This window comes from Mercenaria mercenaria, chromosome 12 (assembly GCF_021730395.1).
Source record: "Mercenaria mercenaria strain notata chromosome 12, MADL_Memer_1, whole genome shotgun sequence".
NCBI classification, from domain to species: domain Eukaryota; kingdom Metazoa; phylum Mollusca; class Bivalvia; order Venerida; family Veneridae; genus Mercenaria; species Mercenaria mercenaria.
Genome location: NC_069372.1, coordinates 51796442 through 51822511, shown reverse-complemented (window position 1 = coordinate 51822511; position 26070 = coordinate 51796442). Strand labels below are relative to the sequence as shown.

The window sequence follows — 26070 nt, the reverse complement described above, 5'->3', positions numbered from 1 at the left end:
TATGTTTATAAACAACATCCCCATAGTATGCGGGGTGTGTAAAATAGAAAATGTGGAAACTCCATAGGTCGCTTAACACAACAAAAACGAAAATGTTGCAGGCTCTTTTTGATTGAGCCTGTTCATGGACGGTAGTGGAAATGCATGCTATCGTCCACGCCATCTAGCCCCGGGTTGAGCAGAACTCAACATTTACACATGCTAAAAGTACAAAAAGCAATTTAGAGATATCCGCAGATGTAGACCAAGTTTTGGACGTGTTTAAGGTTTGTAGTATATTTCTTTAAAAGTTCGGACGATCTGTGGTAAAATTCAGTGAAAGCCTTCCGTAGTTTATGATATCGGTAACTCTGTTGTAATATCTTTTGGTAATATGAAGATTGTTATCACCATAATCCTCTAACTTTGAGCAAGCTCTTGTAAAACGAATATAAGTTGTGAAATATAGACACTGTATGATTTTGCTCGATGGACATCCACATCAAGGTGGGGGAAGTTGACAATTTCAAAATTGAAATCGTCTCTTTTATCATATCTTTTCCCTAAATTGCTATTCACAATTGTTAGATGGAAGTCCAAAACTTACGCTTCTGAATCTGAGTTATTAGCCTTGTTTTAAGTTGTATATTTTCTGGATAAATATATTTCACAATTTCTGAAAAATATATGTTGCCCATATTTAAAATATCATAAAAGTACCTCGAGGTTCCAAAAGCTTTAGTAATGTCAAACTGTTTCTCAGGGATAAATTGAGCATGAAATCTCGTTCATAACAGTATAGGAATAAATCGGCAATGAGTGGGGCGCAGTTAGTCCCCGTATATACTGTATATATCTTACTGCCAAAATTAATAAATTTGATATCTAACAGAAACCATAGCGCTTAAAAACATTTCACATGATATGATATGGACCAAGATATTTATTAGAAATGGTAAGTATACATGTGACTCTGAAAGTGAAATTTTAATACCGTTCTAGATTTCGACTTTTGAAATAATCATATAACTCCGATCAAGCTCACCATAAGTCAACAACTTGGTGTTCTCTGCTTGAAGTTAAGAATTTGTAAAATTTCAACTGAAACTGATCAATAATGTTAAGATTCTCTTCACCCATGTTTCAGATCCGTAACACCTGTTAGACAGTCATTTTATAAGTCCTTTTTGGTGGTTATTTTCCAAGTCGGTAAAGTAATGAAATTTTCTAAATTTAGCACAGGGAATTCCTAAAATGGCGCTGAAGTATTATTTTGATCTTATGTCACAGCCTTCAAGGGCTGTTTATATATTTCTGAAAGCAAATAACATAAAATTTGAAGCTAAACCTGTAGCACTACGAAAAGGTAAACTCACAGTTTCAAGATTGTGCAATGACAACCACATTTGTACATAAAATCCCACTATTTTGTAAAAGTTCAGGAAGTAGAACGACATCAAATTCATTTTATTCACGTTCTCCCCGTCATTACTTGACATTAATTCGCACTTCCAAAGCAAGTACCATCTTTACAAGTGAAATGAAATTCTATACTATACAGTATTGTGTTTCAGAGTGCCACTCATTAAATGTCACTCCCCCCCACCCCCCAACTCCAAATGTATTTATAAGTTATGAAATTAGCGGGTGCGACACCTTATGTACCAGTCACTTATGTACTAGGTCTTTTATGTAAAACTTTGACACCTAATGTACCACCTTTATAGGAGAGATCGCCGTGACTCGTCGATCTCCATGTTTCCGAACCCCACCTGTTTTCGAACCGCTTATTTCCTCGCGATTTATTTTACTTCCGGCACGTGAATGATGTCATCGTCAATCTCAGGCAGGTGCTTTGTTTACATTTTGCACGCTGTAGCTGTCAAAATAAAATATGCGTCAGAAACAGGTATTTATATCTTTGTTGTTTTAAAAGTTAGTCAAAAGTGTTAGTTTTTACTATTTCTTTATTTATGTTGCCAAGAAAACCAAAATATTTCAGTATTTTACATAAATCAGTTTATTTATGTATGGGGGAGGACGCTCTTCGTCTGCTTTTCAAAGTCACGTGACTGTCATGTGACCAGGTTATTTTTACATTGCTACAATCCAGTTCAAAAAATGTAGTCCGCTTATATTTTTTTATACATTTCAGATTAGATTTAGTAAAAGGTTAGTTTTCAGATTAAAAACTTATTGATTCTTATTTATTTCAGGTTTGCCCTGTTAAGTCATCTGCTACATACCGCCTGTATTCTCCAACAGCACTGACAAATGCTTACCAAGCTGTCATGGACAAGGGCATGCCGGTGAAGACTGCAGCAAGGCAGTATGCTGTGCCACATAACACCTTGAGAGACAGAGTTAAGGGCAGAGTTGATCCAGAGACATTAAAGTCCGGACCCCCACCATTGTTCAGTGTGGAAGAAGAAGCTGAGTTTGTGAAACATTTAACTGATATGGCTAAACTAGGGTATGGATATACAGTCCAAGAAATAGTTGACAGGCTTCAACTATGCAGTTCATTTAAAACATAGAAGCAGAGATAAACCATTAACAATTAGGTGGTTTGCTGGATTCAAAGACAGGTGGAACCTGAAAGTATTGAAACCACGTTCTCTGAGTAACTGCCGTGCTTTGTCTCTGAATGAAGAAGTTGTTGCAGAGTATTTCCAAAATCTGGAGACTGTCATGAAATGCAATGATCTGATGGACAAACCAGAGTGTATATATAACTTTGATGAGAAAGGATACAAACTGAGCATGCTCCGCCATACATTGTAACAGCTATGTCCAGAACAGAAGCAATTCAACTCAACAAGGTTCTTCTATAACTACAATACTTGGCTGTGGGAATGCTCTTGGCACACAAATCCCACCATTCTTTGTATTTAAAGGGCAAAGAATGAGGAAAGAACTCCTTGAGGGATCAACACCGGGCTCTAGTGGCACAGTTACTGATTCCGGTTGGTCAAACTCTGATGTGTTCCTTGAATATCTACAGGAACATTTCATCAAATATGTACAACGTGGAAACAAGGAACAGCCATTGCTACTTATTTTTGATGGACACAGGTAAATAAATATTTAATGTACCTTTTTTTAATAATGGTTTGAATAAGTTAATTGGACTTCAAAGTAAATGGTGTACTTGTTAACTGTTAATAAGATTTTGAAATAACTTTTTTTTTCATTTTTAATGCATTTTATGTAACAACCATTATTACTTTTTACTGCAGATCACACATCAACATGCCAGTTATTGAATGGGACAACACAACAACATTTTGCTCTTTGTGTTACCAGCACACACAAGTCATGCACTGCAGCCACTTGATGTTGGCTGTTTTGGCCCCGTTGCAAAAGATTTATAACTATGAGTGCCATAAATTTCTCAGAGAATGCCCAGAGACAAAAATCACTCGGTATAATGTTGCAGCGCTTGGGTCTTCATCTTATGTCAAGGGCTTGTCTAATTCAAACTTGAGGTCAGCATTTGAGAAGACGGGCATATACCCTTTCAACCCAAGTGCAATCAGCGATGACCAGTTTGCACCATCAAAGCCTTACTCAGATGAATTGAAACTCACTGAAACCCAAGAGAGTACTGCAAATTGCCAACATGGAAATGAAAACACATGTAGGGAATTCTTCAGAGCAGCAGAAGAGTTTGTGGAGAAAAAAAAGGTGACATATAACAGTAAGAAACACAATAAAGGTATAAGTGGTGTTGTAGCTGGAAAGGAAATAACAAATCATAACATTGTAAATGAAATAGCTGAAATTCAAAAGTCAAAGCCTAACAAGCAAAAGCAGAAAATGTCAAAGAGTCTGACTGCATCTAGTTCAGAACCAAAGAAAAGGATGACAAGTAAAGTACCCTCTGTGTCTGAACATGTTGAAAGAAAGAAAAGAAAACTTGACTCTGCAGCTTCATCACAAAAACCAGGTATAAATTGTTAGCAATAAAATGTAATTTTTAACTTAATTAAAAATAAATACTTATAGAAAAAAATATAAATGCTCAATAATTTAACTATTGAAATAGGTTTATATAAGGGAATACTTTTATTTTCAAATATGATAGAAGTAAAATCTTGTTTAATCTTTTGACCAGGTCCATCTGGATGCCAGATTATTCCAGTTAGTGACAGTGAGTCTGACCTTTCAGCTGAAGAGGAGATGTCTGCAGATGACTTGTGCTGTGTATGCAAGCAATTCCAGCCAAAGGAAATGAAAAACTGTGTATCTCTTGTATTTGTCAAGTGGGCTAAATGTGATGTTGAAGACTGTCCACACTGGACCCACTTGAAATTCTGCTGTAACACTTCAGTTATCAGATTGAATGACACCTTTTACTGCCCTTGTCATAACAAGCCTAACACTGAAGAATAAACTCAAAACTGTTTCAAAAGTCATAATGCTTACAGTCAAGTAACATTTCACTGACAATATTGAATACCTATGTTGAACCTAACTGTAGTTTATGTTTTGTTATAAGCAATTTCATTGGTGGTTCGAAAACAGGTACTTGTTTATGACGCCATATTGGTTTCACATGGGTTTGGAAAATGCAATTTATTCTGCATGCTGTTATGCAGACTTTTTTTCTTGAGCAGGAATAAATGTGAGAATGAGTACTTTACATGTTTGTTAAACCTTATTATGTTGACAAAATATTTAAATGCAGATAAACCTGGCATATTTCTTAGAGGTCCGAAAACAGGTATTTCCACGGTAACACCTGTTTATCTGGTGGTGGGCTAAACAAATGTTTTTACATCGTTTGTGTATGGGATCAGAATTTTTAATTTTCAGTAACTTTTTCGCCAATTTATGGATTTTGAAAATTCAAAATGTTTTGAAATGTTTATGATTTTCATGGTCAGTATGTTGTCTCCATAGAAAAACCTTCGTAACACTTTAGAGACTACATTATTAAGGTAACTTGACATGGACAAACAAGATGGCGTCACAAAATTAGGGTTGGTCAAATTATTTACTCCTATAGACGATATGCTGCTACAGAGGTGTAAAGATGCATTTTAATAATTTAAAACACACATATACAATCGTAAAAATGCATTTAATTTATAAAAATACAAAATCAAATACTCTGAAACTCACCATGAAAACTAGTCAATTTTTGTGCACATTTTGTGGAAAAGTTATGTATCCAAACTGAAAATAATTTATATCCTCAAATCTTTGAATATGTCCTTCAGGTGCTCCACCTATGAACAAAAGAATTTATCCACTGAGTTTTATGCTATTTGCTCTGGAATTTCATCAGTAAATTATAAATTTCTATATTTTACACCCTAAAAAGTTGAAACCTGCCTGCAGTATGAGGGTCATTAAAAAAATTCAAAGTACATGTAAGTTTACTTTGTCCTTATTTCTGAGACTTTATATCCTGACATATTAAGAGTTTTGAGTGATATATTCATTTCTTAGTAATTCTACATTGTATTTTAATTTTATAAAACGTTTACAATCTTTTCAATCTGTGTCCTAGTTCAAATGTGTTTGCTACTGTTTGAATAACCCTCTATGTCAAAACTTTACTGACTTGCATGGAAATCTCATGGAAAGCATGGATCTTAGGCCATACTAAATTAATGTATGTTTAATGTAATTGGTAAGGTACATTTTCTTGATTTTCTGTTGCCTCCCAAAAAAATATAGAGCCAGTTTAGATGAGGATTTCTGCATTTGAACATGCAAGGGTCATAAATCATAATGTAATATACCCAAAATCAGCTATGTTTGGGTTCACTTTCCGTTCATAGGACTGGGTGAGTTTTACGATAAACATATTTTTGGAATTGCATAGCCCCTTGTTACTGAATTTATTTGCAACAAAATATTGAAATTTATAATTTACTGATGAAATTCCAGAGCAAATAGCATAAAATTTAGTGGATAAGTTCTTTTGTTCATAGGTGGAGCACCTGATTTTGGACATATTCAAAGATATGAGGATATAAATTATTTTCAGTTTGGATACATAACTTGTCCGCAAAATGCGCACAAAATTGACTAGTTTTCATGGTGAGTTTCAGAACATTTGATTTTATAATTTTATAAATCAAATGCATTTTTACAATTGTATATGTGTGTATTAAATGATTAAAATGCATCTTTAGACCTCTGTAGCAGCATATTGTCTATAGGAGTAAATAATGTGACCAACCCTAATTTCGTGTCGCCATCTTGGTTGTTCATGTCAAGTTACCTTAACTTGATCTTAGAATGTTTGCCTGTTTGAAATCTACATATATTCAAGTCCAAAACTTGTTTTCCTTAGGTCAAAAAGTAGGACACTAGGTCAGATCATAGAAAAACTACTAAACACTCTAGAAACCATGTAGATTTTCCATTTAATCTTCATAAAAAAAAATATGCCAGAATGGTTGTCTGTGTGAAAGATAGGTTAAGTTAAAACTGTGTTACCTGTAGGTAACTAGGTCAAGTCATAGAACAACCTGAATTGTTATTACTCTACAGTAGAGGCCACATTTTCTTTTTGATCTTCATAAAACTTTGTCAGAATGTTTGTCTCTTTGAAATCTGTGTCAAGTTCTAAACTGTATTATCTAAATCATAGGGAGACATTTTTACACTTAAAAGGTTGCATTTTCTACCTGATCTTCATGAGAAGTGGTTGGAATGTTGTCTATTTGTCTGTCTGTTGTTATTTGGTCAAATCATATAAAAACCTTGTTGACACTTTAGAGGCCGCTTCTTCAACTTGATAATTGTAGTGATAGTAGGTTTATAGGCCACTTCCAACAGCCTTGCTGTTGGGTGAACCCTTTAGCGCCATGGTTAGAGTGTCCACCTACAGATAACAAGGTCCGTGGTTCGAGCCCCAGTAGGAACCTTGGTATTTTCTCTCTCAGGGTTTACTTTAATGGTGTCAGAAGTGTTTGACAGACTCATGCGGTGAGCATGGAATGTCATTCTGGAGAGCTGGTAAGCTCTGAAAAGTAAATGGAAAGAACTGTAGTGATAGTAGGTTTATAGGCCACTTCCAACAGCCATGCTGTTGGGTTAACCCTTTAGTGACGTGGTTAGAGTGTCCGCCTACAGATCACAAGGTCCGTGGTTTGAGCCCCAGTAGGAACCTTGGTATTTTCTCTCCCAGGGTTTACTTTATAATCATAAATCTTTGCCAGAATGTTTGACTGTTTGAAATCTGATCCAAGTTCAAAAATGTGGTACCTGAGGTTAAAAACTATGTCACTAGGTCAAATCATCAAAAAACTTTGATAATGATCTAGATCTACTTGAGTTAAATAAAACTTTGTAAAATGTTTGTCTCTATGATATCTAGACCAAATTAGATACTGGGTCGTCTGAGGAAATAACTAGATCAAGTGAGCGATACAGGACCTTCTTGTTTTATTTACTTAATGTTTTGATAAACTTTCATAATATCTTTGTTATCACAAAAATACATCTGACTCAGACTTGAACTGTTGTCCAACAGAATGTGACAATATCTAATTTGAAAAAAAAAAGCTCCTTAAGCTTCCTTTATAGACAGAGAATGTGTTTTTTAAGGATGAAACCTTTATACTGTTTGGTAGGGGTTACCAGTTCACTAAATTTGCTTGGCGTCAAAACAAAAGTTTTAAAACAAGACCAAACTATCTCAGTTATTTTTGTGATTTTCAGGTGAACACTTCAAGGAAGAATTTACAAAATTAAATCCCTGGCAGAGAGTTCCAGTACTAGATGATAATGGATTTATACTCACAGAAAGGTTTACTTAACAATGTTAACAAAATTTATACTGTAGATAAGATGACAGTTTAGTTCACATCATCTCTAAGGTTTTAGTGCTATTTCAGACTTAAAAATCCATTAATTTACAATAAAATTGTGACGTTGATTTGAGCTGCGCCATGAGAAAACCAACATAGTGGGTTTGCGACCAGCATGGATCCAGACCAGCCTGCGCATCCGCGCAGTCTGGTCAGGATCCATGCTGTTTGCTGACAGTTTCTATAAATTACAATAGGCTTTGAAAGTAATTAGCTGGTCGCAAAGCCACTGTGTTGGTTTTCCCATGGCATGACTCATTTCATGAGAACCATCTTGTTTTCAGATATCTTGCAATGCATGAACTCATTTTGAAGAATTGGTTTTAAGTTGTGCATGGACAATTCTATACACGTAGTTGACAACTTCTTCACATGAATCAGAGTTGGAGGACAAATAACTTCTGACAAAACATCACAGAGAAAATACAACTTGCAACCTTTTGATTCTCATTCCTTTATTCTGCCTAATTGGGCTAATCGGGCAGTTTAGTAGTCTTACTAGTAAAACTGCTTAAAAAGTGCACACACAAAACTAGTTGATTGGAGGCCATTCTTTGACATCAGTATAACTTAGGGCTATAGGAAACTACATTCAGTTAAGAATAACAGGATGGTATATACAATTAATAAAAAAAAAAAAAGATTGCAAGGCAATGCTTTCCTTGTTCATTGTTCTTAGGCCATATTTCTTTTACATCTCAGGACAGTGTTCTAAAGATTATTGTCTTTTGTTGTCAAAGGAATAAAATAGTACAGTTTTCAGTTCTGGTACCCAGCATGACTGAGGTCATCCTTAGTGGAGTGGAACCAAGACCTGCATTCTGTTGTAGTAAATATTTATCATGTGACTGTTCTGTTTGCAGAAGGTTTTATTTTGAACAGTCTGCACAATGTCATGCTCTAAACATTCCAGAACACTACATTTTTTCGCGCCATATGTACAAAATTTTCTGATCATTGAAAAGAATATAATATCTATGATATTGTGCCTTACAGTGTTGCAATCTTACGTTACCTGGCATCAAAGTATAATCTACCGGAGCACTGGTATCCAAAGAATGACCTTCAGAAACAAGCAAGGATTGAAGAGTATCTGCATTGGCAACACCTAAACACTCGGATGCAGGCTGCTATGGTCTTCCAACAAAAGGTGAGTTTTTTTGCATACTGATATTTTATATAATCCAAAAGTTTTGATACATGTAGAGAAGATTTTGTTGTTAAGTAAACTTACAACTAGGGCATTAAAACAAATGTTCTGCATGTTAGCTTGCATGTTAGCATGTACAGTGAAACCTGTTTTAAGAGACCACTTAAGGGAGAGCAAAATATGGTCTTATTAGACAGGTGGTCTTTTAATACAGGTTCAATCTATATAAAATTCACTATAGAGGGAACTAAAATTAATGGTCTTATAACACCGGCTTTTGCTTAATACAGGTGTCCTCTTAAGCAGGTTTGACTGTATATTGTATTGTCCAGACTGTCAGTATATTTTGATGCACATGAATGGAGGTGTAATGTATCCCATGAAGAGTACTACAGTTTGTTAGTCTGTCTAAAACAGTGTATCTCTGCTGAACATTGTAAATGATTGACAGGATTTTAGTGAAACTTTACACAAATGTTAAGCCTATTCACAGTGTCTGTTGTGTTTAAGTCAGGTCTGTACCTCCAAGGTCAAGATTACAGGCAGTTATACTACAGTTTTCATACATATTCATATACAGTCAACATTGTATTGAGAGACCACACAGGACAGTCAAGATTTGATCTCTTGATGGAATGGTTGCTTGATAAATGTTATCGTGTTTAGAAAGACAAGTACTGTTTGCAAGTGTTGATATATACCATTATGACCTGGCTTAGTGTTCACAAAACATTTTCAGTCTCAGCTGAGTTTGATAAAGAAACTTTATTACATGACTGTATTCTAGTGTTTCTCTGATTGGCTGAAAACGGTTCGAAAAGTAATGAGTACATATCATATCAACTTATCTTGGGTTATAAATAGTACAAAAATAAAAATAGATCAAAGTAGGTGCTTGGAAAACCAATATCAACCTGATTTGGTCTAAATTTATTCCTTATTTCTTTATTAAAGTTACAGTTGTAATAACAAAACTGACTTTACATTTATTCAAGTAATAAAACAATTATTGACTTTTTCATAGGTTGATATCAAGATTTATCAACCTTCAAAAAGTTATATTTACCTCGCCTTCGGCTCGGTGAATATAACTCTTTTCTGGTTGATAAATCCTAATATCAACCTATGAAAAAGTCGATAATTGTATATTATTTGTCATTTATATCTAAATAGCATGTTTAAAACTAAATTTTAAGTTAATAACTCTTTTCAAGTGGCTATTCAGTATTGATGGTCTGTCTCAGTTGGAATTTAACCTTGAAGTTTTAATAAAATTGATACTAAAATTTCCAACTCAAACTCAGCTGAGTCCGAAAAATGTTTTGTGAACACGGGGCCAGTACCGTGTATTTCATGTTAGTTACATTAAAGGATAGATATTTCTGCTTAAATGTACATTCTTTGATAATCTTTCATCATCATAACCACTGTAAGAAATGTTAATTATGTATGTGTACACATGACTCTTTAAATAGACATTGTACAAAAATGTTCAAAAGGAAGTTCACAGTCGTTTAATCAATTCTGTTGCAGACAATTTTATCAACTGGGGTCAGTTTTGTGTGGTCATGTGACTCATATCACATGTGATGATTGGGATGCATTTATGTAGTAAAAATATTCTGGCGTGATATAACTTGGTTGTTTAATAATAAAGCGGTCCTGTAATACAGATGGTTGAGTGTTTGATGTCAGCAGTATAGCAATTCAATTTTCGATCTTTTCAAATGGTTGAAGAGATTCCAGTGAAATATAATACAAATATTTAGCCTGATGAGAACTTTGGTTGCAAGCAAGTCCAGTCTGTGTATTCTGATTCTGTAATTACTGCTAACTTAATTTTAAGATTAGTAATTCCAGTTTTTCATATAGTTGTGTTCCATTTAGCACCATGGCCAAAACCATCTTGAGTTTAGTATGACCGTATTTTACTTTCAGTTGATAATGCCAGTAGCCAGACAGGGCAAGATAGATGAGGTCAAAGTGAACAGATTTAAAGCAGAATTACCGAAAATCATTGAACATATTGATCAATATTTCCTGAAAGACGGTAAATATATTGGTGGCAATGACGATGTTTCTGTCGCAGATCTTCTCGGAGCCTGTGAACTTCTCCAACTGTATCCTGTGTTTGAAGAGGACATTTATGAAACAAATAAGAAAGTTAAGCAGTGGATGGAGCGTGTTCGAGAACGACTCAACCCATATTTTGATGAAGGTCATGGTATAACGTATCGTACGCGAGAAACTTACAAAACACTTGGACCTAAATTAGGTGCCAAGTTGTAAGAGATATGCTCAAATGAGGTTTGTATTTCAGCATTTGATACCATAGTAATTATTATGCCATGCAAACTGTAATTTTTTGTTTCCAAGAAGATTTTAATATGAATTACAATTTTTCAAAAAATATTCATTTAGTTAATTTGAGAACATCCAGAAAACTATGACTTAATATTTAACAAGTCCTATGGATAAACATGAAAAATTTATGCTGTCAAATACTGACATGTATAAACATGTATATTATGCACCAGTAAAAATAATTTAATAATTAATCCAAATGGAATCAGAAAGTTATTTTTCCTTTTGAAAACAAACAATTTCGTATTGATATTTTCACATTTTTAATGCAGTCTTTTTTGGAATATGTTTTGTTAAATGGAAGAGGAATTGCAAACTTGTAGAAGTCATTCTGCTATACATTCAGTGGCTTATTTTCTAAAGAAAAAAGATGCACATATTCTCAAAAATTTCATATGTTGTAACAAGTTATGCCCCTTTTTATACTTCTTTTTTCAATTAGATAAACACAATGTTATTAGCCTACTTTGATTGTTCAACAGTTGCTGCCATGGTAGTCAGCCAGTGAAAACAGTCAGTTCTTGTTCTGCATTGCTTAAGGCCCAAACAAGCAAATACTGGTCTGACCGTGCCTTTGGGCAGTGTTGAAAAAGTATAACACCCACACTTCTGTTGCTACAGGTGTCCATCAGATTAACAGTTCTTGTCTCAACCAAAAGAAGCCATTTTGTTTGAACAGGGGTTGTTTGTTTAAAATGAATAAGGCATAGAATATGTTCTCCAGTGCAATAACATGTCAGGATTGTTGTAAATACAGTTGAAACTCTGTATCTAGAATTCTGAGGGATCTAACATTTTACTTCAAGATAACCAAAATTCAACTTAAAATGATATTTTATGCATGTTTTTATGGGACAGGACTTGAAAATAATTCTCTTCAAGATAGCCGGATTTTTGTGATATCAAGTTTCAGTTATATCTTTCTACTTAAATGGTGCTTTGAAAAAGATGGTTCAGTGCAGTTAATTGTGGTCAGCATCAGAAAAAAAAAGATGTGAACCATATTCTATGTAATTTTACTTTTAACTATTATATAAATATTTAGTTATTTAAATTATGCAAAAAAAACTATGCTGGATATGAATTTATTGTGTGAGAAACTGTGATTTGTTATATATGTATATATGAAATAAAATTTAAAAATAATGTTATAATTTGTTAATTTTTTTTTATCTGAGATCTTCTGCTTTTCTTTGAGGAATACCAAACAATTAAAGGGCATAACTCTGCAGTTACTGAAGAGATCCTGCTGAAAGTTGTGCTTGCACCACTGCCCTATAGTGATCTGTATTTGTATTAAGTTTCATAAGATCAATCAATTGGTTACTTTGTTTTGTGGGAATTCATGGATTATAAAACAAAGGGCAATAAGTCTGAAGTTACTGAAGTGATCCTGACAAAAGTTATGCATGATCTACATTTGTGTAAAGTTTCATGAAGATTCATCAATAGGTTACTTAGACACAGTCAAAAATCCCTATTTTTACCAAATCAAGGGGAAAAACTCTGCTTTAACTTGACCAAGTGGGATGATACTATATGTGAGCAAAGGTCATGTGCTAATTAATAATTATGCAAAATTTGGTGATTCTAGCTAAAGTATATTTTTGAAATAGAAGCACTTTCAATTTCTGATGGATGGATGACAGATGGATGGACAATGCCAAATCTGTATTCCTTCAATTCGAGAGCAGGAGGTCGTGGATTTGATCCCCGGCCGCATCATACCAAAGACGTAAAAAATTGTACTAGTAGCTTCCTCGCTTGGCGCTTAGCATTAAGAGGGTAATGCTAGGACTGGTCAGCCCAGTGTCAGTATAATGTGACTGGGTGGGGTATCATTTTCACGTGTCTACGGCGTGATATTCCAGTGAGGCAGCACTATAAAGTTGGGCATTGTGCTCACTGCTACAAGTAGACACCGTCGTTTATACGACTGAAAAATTGTTGAACAAGAACTGTCTCCATAGGATGACACATGCCCCCGATGGCACTTTAAATGAATAGTTATGGCCAATGTTAGAGTTTAGGACCTTTGACCTACGGAGCTGGGTCTTGCGTGCGACACGTCGTCTTACTGTGTCACACATTCATGCATAGTTATTTTAAAATCCATGCATGAATGACAAAGATATGGACCGGACATGCCCATCAATGCACTATCATGAAAAATGACCTTTAAGTCCAAGAGTGACCTTGACCTTTGACCTACAGACCTGGGTCTTGCGTGTGACACGTCGTCTTACTGTGGTACACATTCATGCCAAGTTATTTGAAAATCCATCCATCGATGACAAAGATATGGACCGAACACGCCCATCAATGCACTATCCTTTAGTGTCTAAGTGTGACCTTGACCTTTGAGCTATGAACCTGGGTCTTGCGCATGACACGTCGTCTTACTGTGGTACACATTCATGCCAAGTTATTTGAAAATCCATCCATCGATGACAAAGATATGGGCCGGACACGCCCATCAATGCACTATCCTTTAACGTCTAAGTGTGACCTTGACCTTTGAGCTACGGACATGGGTCTAGCGCGACATGTCGTCTTACTGTGGTACACATTCATGCCAAGTTATTTGAAAATATATCCATTGATGACAAAGATATGGACCGGACACGCCCATCAATGCACTATCCTTTAACGTCTAAGTGTGACCTTGACTTTTGAGCTACGGACCTGGGTCTTGCACGCGACATGTCGTCTTACTGTGGTACACATTCATGCCAAGTTATTTAAAAATATGTCTATCGATGACAAAGATATGGACCGGACACGCCCATCAATGCACTATCTTTTAATGTCTAAGAGTGACCTTGACTTTTGAGCTACGGACCTCTTGCACGCGACATGTTGTCTTACTGTGGTACACATTCATGCCAAGTTATTTAAAAATATGTCTATCGATGACAAAGATATGGACCGGGCACGCCCATCAATGCACTATCCTTTAACGTCTAAGTGTGACCTTGACCTTTGAGCTACGGACCTGGGTCTTGCGCGCGACACGTCGTCTTACTGTGGTACACATTCATGCCAAGTTATTTGAAAATCCATCCATCGATGACAAAGATATGGACTGGACATGAAAACTGCGGACAGACTGACAGACTGACAGACGGTTCAAAAACTATATGCCTCCCTTCGGGGGCATAAAAAGACGTTAAACCCGACCACACACACACACACACACACACCTTCAGCAGGGGATAACTTAGCATTTAGTAAAATCCTTCATATTTTTACCATTTAAAAAAGTATGATAGTAGGACCTGGTATTAAATAAAACAGACAAAATATATTCTACCTAAATCTTGTATTGCGTATTGCATATGCATAAGTATGATACATAGGAATACAAAATGATTATGTTTTACAAGCCCACCTATCTGCTTTATACAACATACATATTACATTCTACAGTAAAGTATGTACATGTACAACAATGGTCCAGTAATACTACATATATGTTAACACATATAGTAAATATATTATAGCAGTATATTGTATATTTCACCAATAAAAAATAAAACTTTTTAACAAAATAAAACATAATATCACATGAGTTTATGCATAAAAAAAAAACAAAAATAAGTCTGGTCTCAGTTTTAACATTTGTTATCGTCGGTTACATACCTGAAAACAGGGGTAGTGCCTATTAGGTAGGATCCTTTAGTCCATGTCAATTTTCAACTTGGAAAACTTTACAATATTATTTTGTGCCAAACCTGGCCTAAAATAGCTATACTTCAATCATGCCCCTTTTTCAGCTAAAAAGTGATTGCCAACGTGAAGCTTAATGGCTTCATTCCTAAGTCAGCTTCACAAGAATAACCAGAAATAGCATATACTTTCCTCTTTTATTCAGACTCTAGTAAAATGTCCCTTTTTTTTCTCAGTGAAAAGTATATTGTGGCCTTGCCCTCCCCCTAAAAAACAACAAATGGGTGTAATCAATTCACAAGCTGTTCTGTGAAGTAGGACAGTAAGTAACTATCATAGGTTCAAACAGTTTTTGGTTATTAACTGGAAACCTTTCACTTTCAAGGTCATTGTGAACCAGAACTGCAATTGACTGACACAAAAAAAAACTTATGTTGACATCTATTGGCGCAAGGCAATCTTGGCAGTAACTTTTTTTCAGTGTTACATTCATAGTGACCTTGATCTTTAACATACCAACCCAAAAAACAGCAGATGAAGTTGCAGTCATAGGTTTTAATAGATCAGAAACCATTTAAATTCTGAAGGTCATGAGTGATGACCATGACCTTTCAATATACTGACCAAACTGATGTTATGCTCCAAAGACATTTGGGGCATCTACTGACCACAGGCAAGCACCCTTTGAAGTTTTACAGTAGCAGGCCGAGCATTCTTAAATCAACGATTGGAAACTGTTTTCAGTCTTAAAACGCAGCTGTGAATCTGACCTTTGACCTACTGATCCAAAAAACAATTTGATTAAAAACCAAAGGCCCACTGATGGACCAATAGACAGACTGGCATACCCACATGAGCCGAACAACATATCTTCTAAGTGGGTACAAAAATATTCACTGTCCCCTTCATGAAATATACCTGTAATATAATACAACACCTGTATGATTGCATAATACAAATAAATATAAAATATAAAGCAACATTTGAATACATTAATATTTCAGTTCTATACTGACTTCCCATTGAATACCATTACCAATATTGCATATTCAAAATAATGAGGTTAAATACCATAGTGATAAAAGTGATTTATAATAATGCATTAAAAACAGAAAAAAAGCTAAATGAAACATTTTTGAATAATTTCATATACAATGTTAAACATAATGAATTTAATTTCTAGCAACATCTTAATGTTGCTTGTCTGATTCGGTTTAAACGCCCGTTTTCAACAATATTTCAGTTTGATAATGGAGGCCAATGAAACTAATCAGTATTCCTGGATTCTACACCAGTATTGAAATATTCTCTGCAAGCAACTGTCAACTTTCCCATACGAATCTCCAATAGAGGTGGAGGATGGAAGCCTCAAAACAATGTTTTCTATCAAAACAATTCAGAAAACATCGCCTAGCAGGAGCATCAAACTACAGACCTCAGGATTCACGGTTTTGTGATCTCATACCTGAATGTTACATGACGATTTATTAGTAAACGTATTTTTGCTTCAAACAGAACAGAAAAATGTGTTGGTGAACTTTGTGCTGCTTAGTATGTTACAGAAATCACAACTTCATCACTTTTACCATTTATTTTACTCTATTTAAGACACCAATATTACATGGAATGTAATAAATAAACAGATTGTATATATATCTACAATATCCTGGGTTTTAAAAGAGATCTGAGACCGGTCTAACAACTCCAGCATCTGATTGGTTGTTTCTGAACACATTTTGAACTAACCAATGACAAGTCAGTATTCTGAGACTGGTCCCCAAAATCAGTTTTAAAACCTTGGTGGCAGGCAATAAAGATTGCAAAATGAAGACAGCTTGAAGACATTAGTGACATGTTTAAAGGATGACATTGAGATCATGCAAACTTTTCTATGAAAGGTCATGAACAAATATATCAAGACATTATTTGGCACACATCTGTTTATACGACTCTTATTTTCAAAGCCCTTTCTCCTTGGTAATGTGAACAAGAGTGCCAACACCCAGCAAATCAATTCTGAATTTTGAAATACTATTCTTATTGAGAAGACACTAAATCTTGTCAATTTTGAGTAAATCAATGACCATAACTTGAGCCACTGAAAGGATCCATCTGATCAAACTTAGCAGAAATATTATGCTCATAAGCAGTCAGACAAAGGTGGTGAACAATGAATAAAAAAACACTTAAGTCAGCGAGCAGACATCTTAAATGACTGCTGCCTTCCAATCCAGCTCAGGTGTTTACATAACTAATCCTGTTTCATGAGTACATAAAACCTTTCTTCAGGTCAGAAGTAGATTATTCTTACACTGCTGTCATATTTTTACAAGTGGCTGTATTTAATCAAGTAATTCAATTTCAATGTATTTTTACTTTAAAAAATTGCATACGATACAGAATATATGACAGTACAGTATTTCTTTTATAAAGTAATGTTTGTTTTCTCCTAGTCTTTCAAAGATTGACATGTCTAAGGAAACAGAAACACTAGTAAAAAGCAATTATAGACAGTACAGAACTACAGGATAGTATTTTACTAACACAAATTGAAAATTTCAACATTCTTGAAATTTGTACAATAATTAACAGAATTTATAGATGTTCCTTCATCTAAACAAACACAACAAAAACTTTCACATATCAGTAACAAAATTAGGCCATAGGAAAAGACAGACCTTATTTAAAAGACTGAGTATATAGTTACTGTTATTTGTCACCTATTTAATGAGAAAGCTGGACAGCAACTATATTCCTCAAACAAGTAAAGCATATATATGTGAACGAACAACAACAGGAAATATTTTAGCATGACCGATTAAATTTATTTTATGTTTTTTTTAAGGTTCATTATCACACCAACACTATTCTTATGGCAACTTTCTTGCTACTGATGACTGAGAAGACCCAAGGTGCACCTCCAGGTACAGTATTCTCATGCAAGTGAAAGCATTTCCTATTCAGAATGAAGGAAAAGTTTTAAAATTCCAAAAATATGTTTTAAACAAATTTTCTTTTTTTAAGTCGGAAAGATGGTACATCACATAACAAGTTTGAGCAATAACCGTACACGTTTTTTTTTTGTAAGATCAGCTGTTAACTAACATTCATCAGGTTCATACTGGCCAGCATCTCAAAATGTTAACCCATAAAAATCAGTTAATGATGTTTTCATATAAAAATGCAAGATGAACACAAAAATTATACAGTTGCATAAATAGCACATAACCTGCAACCTTCTTATAAAAATTATTCAATTTGGTCATATAATACATGTAATGTACAAGCATTTTAACTTTGTTTTCCCCTCTGTGACCAATTTCCTCCAAATATGTACAAGACTATGCCTACCTATTTACATAGTAACATATCACTTAAACAATTTAACTACATAACTATATAACAGTGTAAACATAACGCATTAACAAGGGTTGAGACAGCAACAAGAAAGAAAATAGAACAGGCTGAGATCTACAACAACTGTGAACTCCAATGTATTTATTTTCAGAAAAAGACAAAATCCTCCCCCACCCCCATCTGTCCCCATTCTCAGTTTAAGGCAGACAAAGTCCCACCTTATCTTTTTTCCCAATACATATATCGTAATTTTCACTTCATTCTATTTATAACTGATAATTATCATTTTAAATATTGCAATTTTTTTAATTTCTGTTTATCTTCATTTAATTTAAAAGTTTTTAATCAACAAAATCAAAAAGAGATTTTGTCTGCCTTAGTCCTACATTCACAACATGAGCATAGATAGAATGTACCGATGGTCCAGACACACACAGAATGTCTCTAGCAGTGTTTTCTGTAAATCGGGGTGGGGGAAATGTTCTTAAAACACCATTTCTGAAAATTTTCTGCAGGTCTGGGCATACAGTGCTACAATTATTTTAGGTTTAACTTAAATGTTCATGTTTCTTGAATCAATTTAACAAAGTACATAATTATATTAATTTCCAAGAGTTTGCTGTCTTAAGCAGATTACACAAATCTTGACCCTGTCTACATATTATGTAACATTCATGTAAACTGGAAGTATTAGACAGAGCTATGAAAAACTGAGCGTATGTGTTCAACTTATTTCCCCTAAACTTATATTTATTCTAGCACAATTTATTTGTATAGGGTTTAGGAATACTTCAAAGTTGTTGTCAATAGTAAGTAACAGGCTGTAACAGGTTGACATACATTCTTTGTACTGTAGCTTGGGTAAAATTTGCAATAGTTCTTTTTTCATAAAATAATGTTCTTGAATAATGCCACTTGGGAATTCAAAATATTTGTGAATATAAATCTGCATCATGTATAAAAACAAAAACACAAGTGTTTCGTGAATTCTTAACCCTTATCAAGCTGGACACGATTGATTCTGCCTTTGCACCCAGTATAAATCATGACCAGCCTGCACATCTGTGCAGTCTGATCATGATCTGCACTGTTTGCTATTCAGACAGTATCTTTTTGGTAAGCACCCCTTTTAACAGTTAATGGCACTGTCCAATTTGAAAGATGGACAAGTTCATTATAGAAATTTAGCAAGATAAAGGTTGAAATCTCAAATAAAGCTGCTATCCATGAAATTGCTACATAAAGCCTAGATGAAAATATAACCCAATATACAGCTGTACACTTAAAAAGTTTGTTGCCCCCAAAAATACTGAAGTTTCGTTAGTACAGACAATATGTTAAACACCGGGTTAAGCATAAATCTTTGTAACACTGTTTTTCACAAAATTAAGAAAAAGAATGTAAGAAGCATAAATATATTTGAACACTACCACTGATAAATACAATGTAAAATAATTTCAGCGTAGAATACAAAATGAAGTTTGAGCAACAACTATAAATTTTCAACCTGTGTTGTACTTGCTATTTCAAAATATGAAATGGTGGTAAAAATTAAAAGGGAGGTAAATAGTTCTAAACAGATTGTCTATCAGTTCTCAGGTGAACTCAAACTATTAACAATTACATGGTTATAAGATAGACAGAAAAAGATATTTTCTGTTTCAGAAAACAAACAAAATATGAAAAATATACTAAGTCTGGTACTTACGCCAATATTGCAAATTCTGAGTAAGTTTTAATTTTGATGACATGTTTTAGAGTTGAATCTGTTGATTTTACATGCATAAAACCTCTTTTTCATGTCCCCATTGTAGGACAAGTTCTAAAGTGGATCTACTTATTACAACTGTGACTCTCAATTTACAATCATGCCTTTTTACAACCATTTAACATCGAATAGCTTTAAAATACAAAGCTTGCATTTTCAATGTAATTTATCTATATCATATATTTGCCATCTTACTGACACTTAAACCATATCTTAGAAAACAATTTCTCCGGGGGGGGGGGGGGGGGGTTTAATAGCTAATTAATTTGTTTTTAAGCTTCATTTCCATTCAAGCTGGAAACTGTTCTTACACAGATGATAGAGACGTCATATATTTCCCTTCTATGATTGAATACATTCTGAATTAATGTAACTGAGCACTATTGGAAGACCGTGGAATGTGTAAAAGCTAGAGATGTTGAGAATACCTGTACCCTTGTCAGTGTCAGAAATGTTAAAATTTTGTTTTAAAATGAAAATGACTTGTGGTTTTAAGTACCCTTCCTTCTGGGCTCATACTCATCAAAGTTTAGAGTCTGAAACTTTGACATAGACTTAAGGTAGTTCTGCACGTTAAATAAACCGAAATGGATGGCGTAACATCAGTGGAAAACATGGAATATAGCCTTGACTCGGCATATAGAAACAAAAATCTTTTTATGAATTAATGGAAATCCGTGGGTAAATTTGTTAATACAACAATGTTACTACCGCATCTATGTAATGATAAAATATGATGTTAAAATGCCTGGCATGTTGCATCATTCTCAATAATCTCTTAAAATCAGTTTGAAATGTGCTGTTCAAATTAATCTTGTGTAAATATTTTAAAAACTAGCTCAAGTACCTACATATTTCTTTCACCATATTATAAGCCATATGCTTATTTACGACTATGAGAAGTTTCATTAAAATCTACATTGTAGAAAAATTTCTATTCGCGAAAATGTTAATAAAATTGTGATTTTCACATAGACTCCCATTATGAAAACTTCTATGAAGTCCAAATTTTTCAAATCAGTCTAGAAACAAGAGCTGTCACTAATGGTGACAAATGCCCCCACAGCGCCTTGACCTTTGACCTGGTGACCTTGACCTTTGACCTGGTGATCCCAAAGTCAATAGGGGTCATGTACTCAATAAGTACTATTAGCATGTGAAGTTTGAAGGTCCTGGGTGCAGTGGTTCGCAAGTAAAGTGCCTTCATGCAAAAAGTTAATGTTGTCCCCTGTGACCTTGACCTTTGACCTGGTGACCCCAAAGTCAGTAGGGGTCGTGTACTCAATGAGTACTATCAGCATGTGAAGTTTGAAGGTCCTGGGTGCAGTGGTTTGCGAGTAAAACGCCTTCATGCAAAAAGTTATCGTTGGCCCCTGTGACCTTGACCTTTGACCTGGTGACCCCAAAGTCAGTTGGGGTCGTATACTTGATGAGTACTATCAGCATGTGAAGTTTGAAGGTGCTGGGTGCAGTGGTTCGCGAGTAAAGTGCCTTCATGCAAAAAGTTAACGTTGGCCCCTGTGACCTTGACCTTTGACCTGGTGACCCCAAAGTCAGTAGGGGTCATGTACTTGATGAGTACTATCAGCATGTGAAGTTTGAAGGTCCTGGGTGCAGTGGTTCGCGAGTAAAGTACCTTCATGCAAAAAGTTAACGTTGGCCCCTGTGACCTTGACCTTTGACCTGGTGACCCCAAAGTCAGTAGGGGTCATGTACTCAATGAGTACTATCAGCAGGTGAAGTTTGGTTCTGGGTGCAGTGGTCTGCGAGTAAAGTGTCTTCATGCAAAAAGTTAACGTTGTGACTAATGAACGAACAGACAGTTGAAAACTAATATGCCTCCCTTTGGGGGCATAAAAAACAAGCACATGACCCTATCTTTTTCATTAATTTTGAGGAATTTTATTAGTAGTTTAGAAAAATTAGGGTTTAATCAAATTCTACATTGTAGAAGATGTTTTGATTCGAACGTGCAGAACTACATTAAGAACAGCAACTATTACACTTGCCAAAACTTTGTGTAAAATCTGTTCATGCCGCTTAAATTTTACTGAGCTATCTGATGTAATCTATGCATATTTGACAATGCCAGAGCAAAACAAATTTTTTATACGCGTATTATTATGATGAATAGATTTTCTACATATATGGGTACTACTACATGTACATGCTATCTCAACCTCCCTTGTAATACTGTAACGTCAGCACATACTCTCGCTGGGTCAAAATTTCACAAAATTAAAAATTTCGAGAATGTTCGCTAGGTTTGATATTCAAGAAATTGTAAAAAGGGTATCATACCTGAATTTGAATAATACTAATTGTGAATATTTATGCGAGGATTAATTTTTGCGAGATGTAGGTCCTCGTGAAAATTTCTGCTTTTACAATAGAAAATACTTGTGGTGCCGAGTAAATTTCCAGATTGTCCTTACACTTCCCAACATAGTAAAACAAAAGTAAATGATGCTAACAATTATATACAATAATTATGCCATTTAATATTTAACTACAATGTATCCTCATATGCTAAGCCAACCTTTATATCTCACTTTAACATTACCGTATATATCCGGCCATACGTCGACTTCGGCCATAAGACGAGAGCCTACTTTGGATAAAAAATCTTAGATTTTCAACTTGCCCCGACCATAAGTCGAGGGATGGATAGTTCTAGCATTTTAACAACTGCTATGGCACAAAAAACTGTGAAAAGAAAAATGTTTCTAGCAAGTTATCTTTCTAATTTCGCTCGCGATTTTGTTACGTTTCCTCGATAAATTATTACTGCCGTAATAGTGTTGAAGTATACTGTTAGTTTTACAGTAAAGGCATATATAATTGAACAAACAAAAATAAAAAATAAAATTTTCCTTTATTTTATTTCATTTTATGACCAATAAATGTGTTTATAACGATAGTCAAACATTTGTTAATTACCGTACAAACAAGCATTAAAATACGCGATTTATCTAGCACCATTAACAAGCGTGAAAAATTACTAAGTGAAAAAAAAATCAATAATCAGACACATGAACAAAATTAAAGATTTGTAGTTGTACCTACGTTTCAGTGGTTTATCCATCAGTCATTAAAATCCATCAGACTCACTAACATAATCACTATCAGTAATGACACTAAATCACAGGGATCAAGACCCTCTTTGTTCTCTTTCATAAATTAATGATCCATTTAGTTAAAAAAAAAACCCTGATAAAATGCAATAAAACTGTCAACAACTCTCAGATGAAAAATCAATGCAGTTGCAGCAAATTATGTTGTCTTCTCCCCGCCCTCCGCTGTCAATCAAACTGCCCTTAGCCAACCAAAGATCGATAAAGGGCCATTCAGTGAGACATGACATTTACCTCGGCATACTTCAAAACAACACCTGGGATATTGTTTACAACTTGTTAAGACAATGAAAGTCTTTTGAAGCTGTAAATTTCAAAGCAAAGGGGAGTTGTACATTTGAAGGTTGTAAGCGGTTAGAATTAATTGATTTAAATTGGCTCTGATTAGCGAGATTGAAAATGTGGCAGTGGATCTGTCTAAGTGTACCATTAAACTGTTAATTGTTTGCCGATTGTGACAATAGGTGGTAAGATAATTAATGCCCCCGGCATGTATCAACAAAAATGGAATCAGAATGACATCAAGTTCTTAATTCAAACCAAAACTCAAAGTCCTTTGTAACGATCTGTTAAACTTTATAGATCAAATGGCCAGTAATTATCGGCAATTTGTGAGATGCCTCGTGTCAGTTTTGTTGTTCACAGCAGTTTGATCTCGGTTAAAGGTATAATAAAATTTACGATTTTTTCATTTTTTTTTCAAAATACAATTAACTTTTAATAAAACTAATTTTGTTTAGTTACGGAACGTAACGGCAATCGTTGTTTTTAGCCTAGACAATTAGTGCGCAAAGAGTAGTTTCCCTTTATCAAAATGGCGAAAATCATAACAAACTTATTAGAATGCCTTACATGCGCTGTGTTCGATCCGAAAATGGATAGAGGATCATGACTACGTTTAGTTATGCAGCCAAAAGTCGACCCTTGACTTCAGAGCTAATTATTTGGCCAAAAAACCTCGACGTATGGCCGGAAATATACGGTATGTACAAACTAACCATTAACAAAACACAATTCTCAACAATTCTTAAAAAATAAATCTTCATCTGCAAATTAAACTTTACATACCTTATTCTGTTTGAATATTGATTTTTTTTTTTATCCACAACTTTTTTAACAACATACTACAATATCTGGGTGGTGGGGTGTAGTTTGTTACATGAGAGGTCCTCTAAAAATCTTTGTGGAATACTGCAGGTGGTTATCAGAGATGCAAGAAAATAGTGGGTGATAGTCTTGATCAAGATGTCTACCAGAGCAGATTTACGTGCAGGAATTAGATTTTCTGTACAGTTTTCAGCAGATGTTTATGTAGGCCTACACAAGTTTTCTACCTGTACAAATAGTATGCATCTAATAATTCCATCCTTTCAAGCAGTAGGCAGAAATTATGTGAGATAGGCCTATAACATTTGAAAATTTCTTCTATTTCAATTATTTTTATACATAGTTTTTTGAGAAAATTAGGCATGAGGCATCTGAGAAATGAAAAATCAAGGAACCCTGGCCTAACGTTTTAGTACTGCCCTGTTGCATTTTCAAGTACAAAAATACTGCATTTTAATGATACTTTATTGCATGTATTAACGCTTAACATGCTAGACACGACTGATTCTGCCTTTGCGACCAGTGTGGATCTTGGAGTCTGCACTGGTCGCAAAGGCAAAATCACTTTCCATCAGCAGGCTAAGGATTAGTAATGCTTTTATTGCATGAATTCTTTCAATAAATATGTTAGTTTAAAACTGTCAGACAAGATTCTCAGACTACCCGTATCTTAAATATAAACTCTGTTATTTAGAATGTAGATGAATTTCGGCACTTGTGTATTTTATATTCTTGAGTCAAAGTCTAAATTTCCGATTTGAATACTGAAAAATTTTGGGCGCTTATTTTGTTGACTTCTTGCTGTAACTTTCATGTGTCAATTCTAATCTGTTCTCCAGACCTTGTTGAAGAATTCCATGAATGAATCGTAAATCATGAATGTTATACAAACGTCCAAACACACACGACTCAATCTCGGAACTGTTCCCTTGTAAAACCTGAAGAAAATAAATATAGAAATATTCGTCTGAGGAAGACTCTTTTGTAAATTATGAAATTCTATCTCAACTTCAAATGTTTGTAAGTTTAACAAAGAAGAAATCAAATCCTTATATTATAATTCTGCAACTGGACGAATGTTGATCAGAATTCTGAATCATCAGCTACTAGCAATCCCGAAGGCAGAAGTAGTCTGACTGAAGACAAATAATAATCTTTCTCATCTATTTAGATATTTTTCTGAATATCTGTTTCTATTGATCATAATGAATTCTATTTTTTTTAGGTTCAGTGTCAGTTCCGAATGTCTGCAAGTTCACATGTTTTCCGCAAGAACAGTAACTGACAACCTTTCCCCTACCCCTCCACCAGCCCACTCCGAACTTTACATACATATAAATCAAAAGGTGCAAGCCAAATTACTTCTGACATATTCTCTTCGGTCCAAAAGTCATGATGGACATATGCCTTACTCAGGTTCAAATTTGCTACTTCTTCATTAAGTCTTGCATTTTCTACCTATGCAGGTAACTGGGTAGAGGTATGGGCTGTCACACTTAAGTTGGTGAGAATAAACTTTAGCATCCCAAATTGAAAACTTTTTACCCCTGTTTATTACAATGTCTTAGCACTTTATGAAACATTTGTTTCTTTACCAAGGTTATGCCATGATCGGATTTCAACTGAGCTGACTTACAAGACATTTTATCACTAATGAACCTACATACAGTATCAAGAATGTCATTAATATGTCATACTAAATGACATTTT

The 26070-nt window shown here is 34.6% G+C and overlaps 2 protein-coding genes across 3 annotated transcripts in view; one reads left to right on the top strand and one right to left on the bottom strand.

Moving 5' to 3' along the window:
• Positions 1-1188: 1188 nt before the first annotated feature.
• LOC123534469 (glutathione S-transferase theta-1-like) lies at positions 1189-12471 on the top strand. Of its 2 annotated transcripts, none has more exons than XM_045316742.2 (4): positions 1189-1345; positions 7663-7750; positions 8808-8961; positions 10900-12471. In XM_045316742.2, exons 1-4 carry the CDS (start codon positions 1234-1236, stop codon positions 11248-11250), a joined length of 705 nt encoding a protein of 234 aa, XP_045172677.2. In that variant the 5' UTR covers positions 1189-1233; the 3' UTR covers positions 11251-12471. The 2 variants fall into 2 exon arrangements, with proteins under 2 accessions (XP_045172677.2, XP_053376033.1); XM_053520058.1 differs by lacking the exon at positions 1189-1345 and adding an exon at positions 4483-4606.
• Positions 12472-24237: 11766 nt separating this feature from the next.
• The window catches only part of LOC123533588 (putative tricarboxylate transport protein, mitochondrial), a 42434-nt gene continuing 40601 nt past the window's right edge, over positions 24238-26070 (bottom strand). The window contains exon 7 of the mRNA XM_045315291.2: positions 24238-25298. Coding sequence (XP_045171226.1) covers positions 25184-25298 — 115 coding nt within the window. The 3' untranslated portion in view covers positions 24238-25183. The remainder of the gene's footprint in view (positions 25299-26070) is intronic.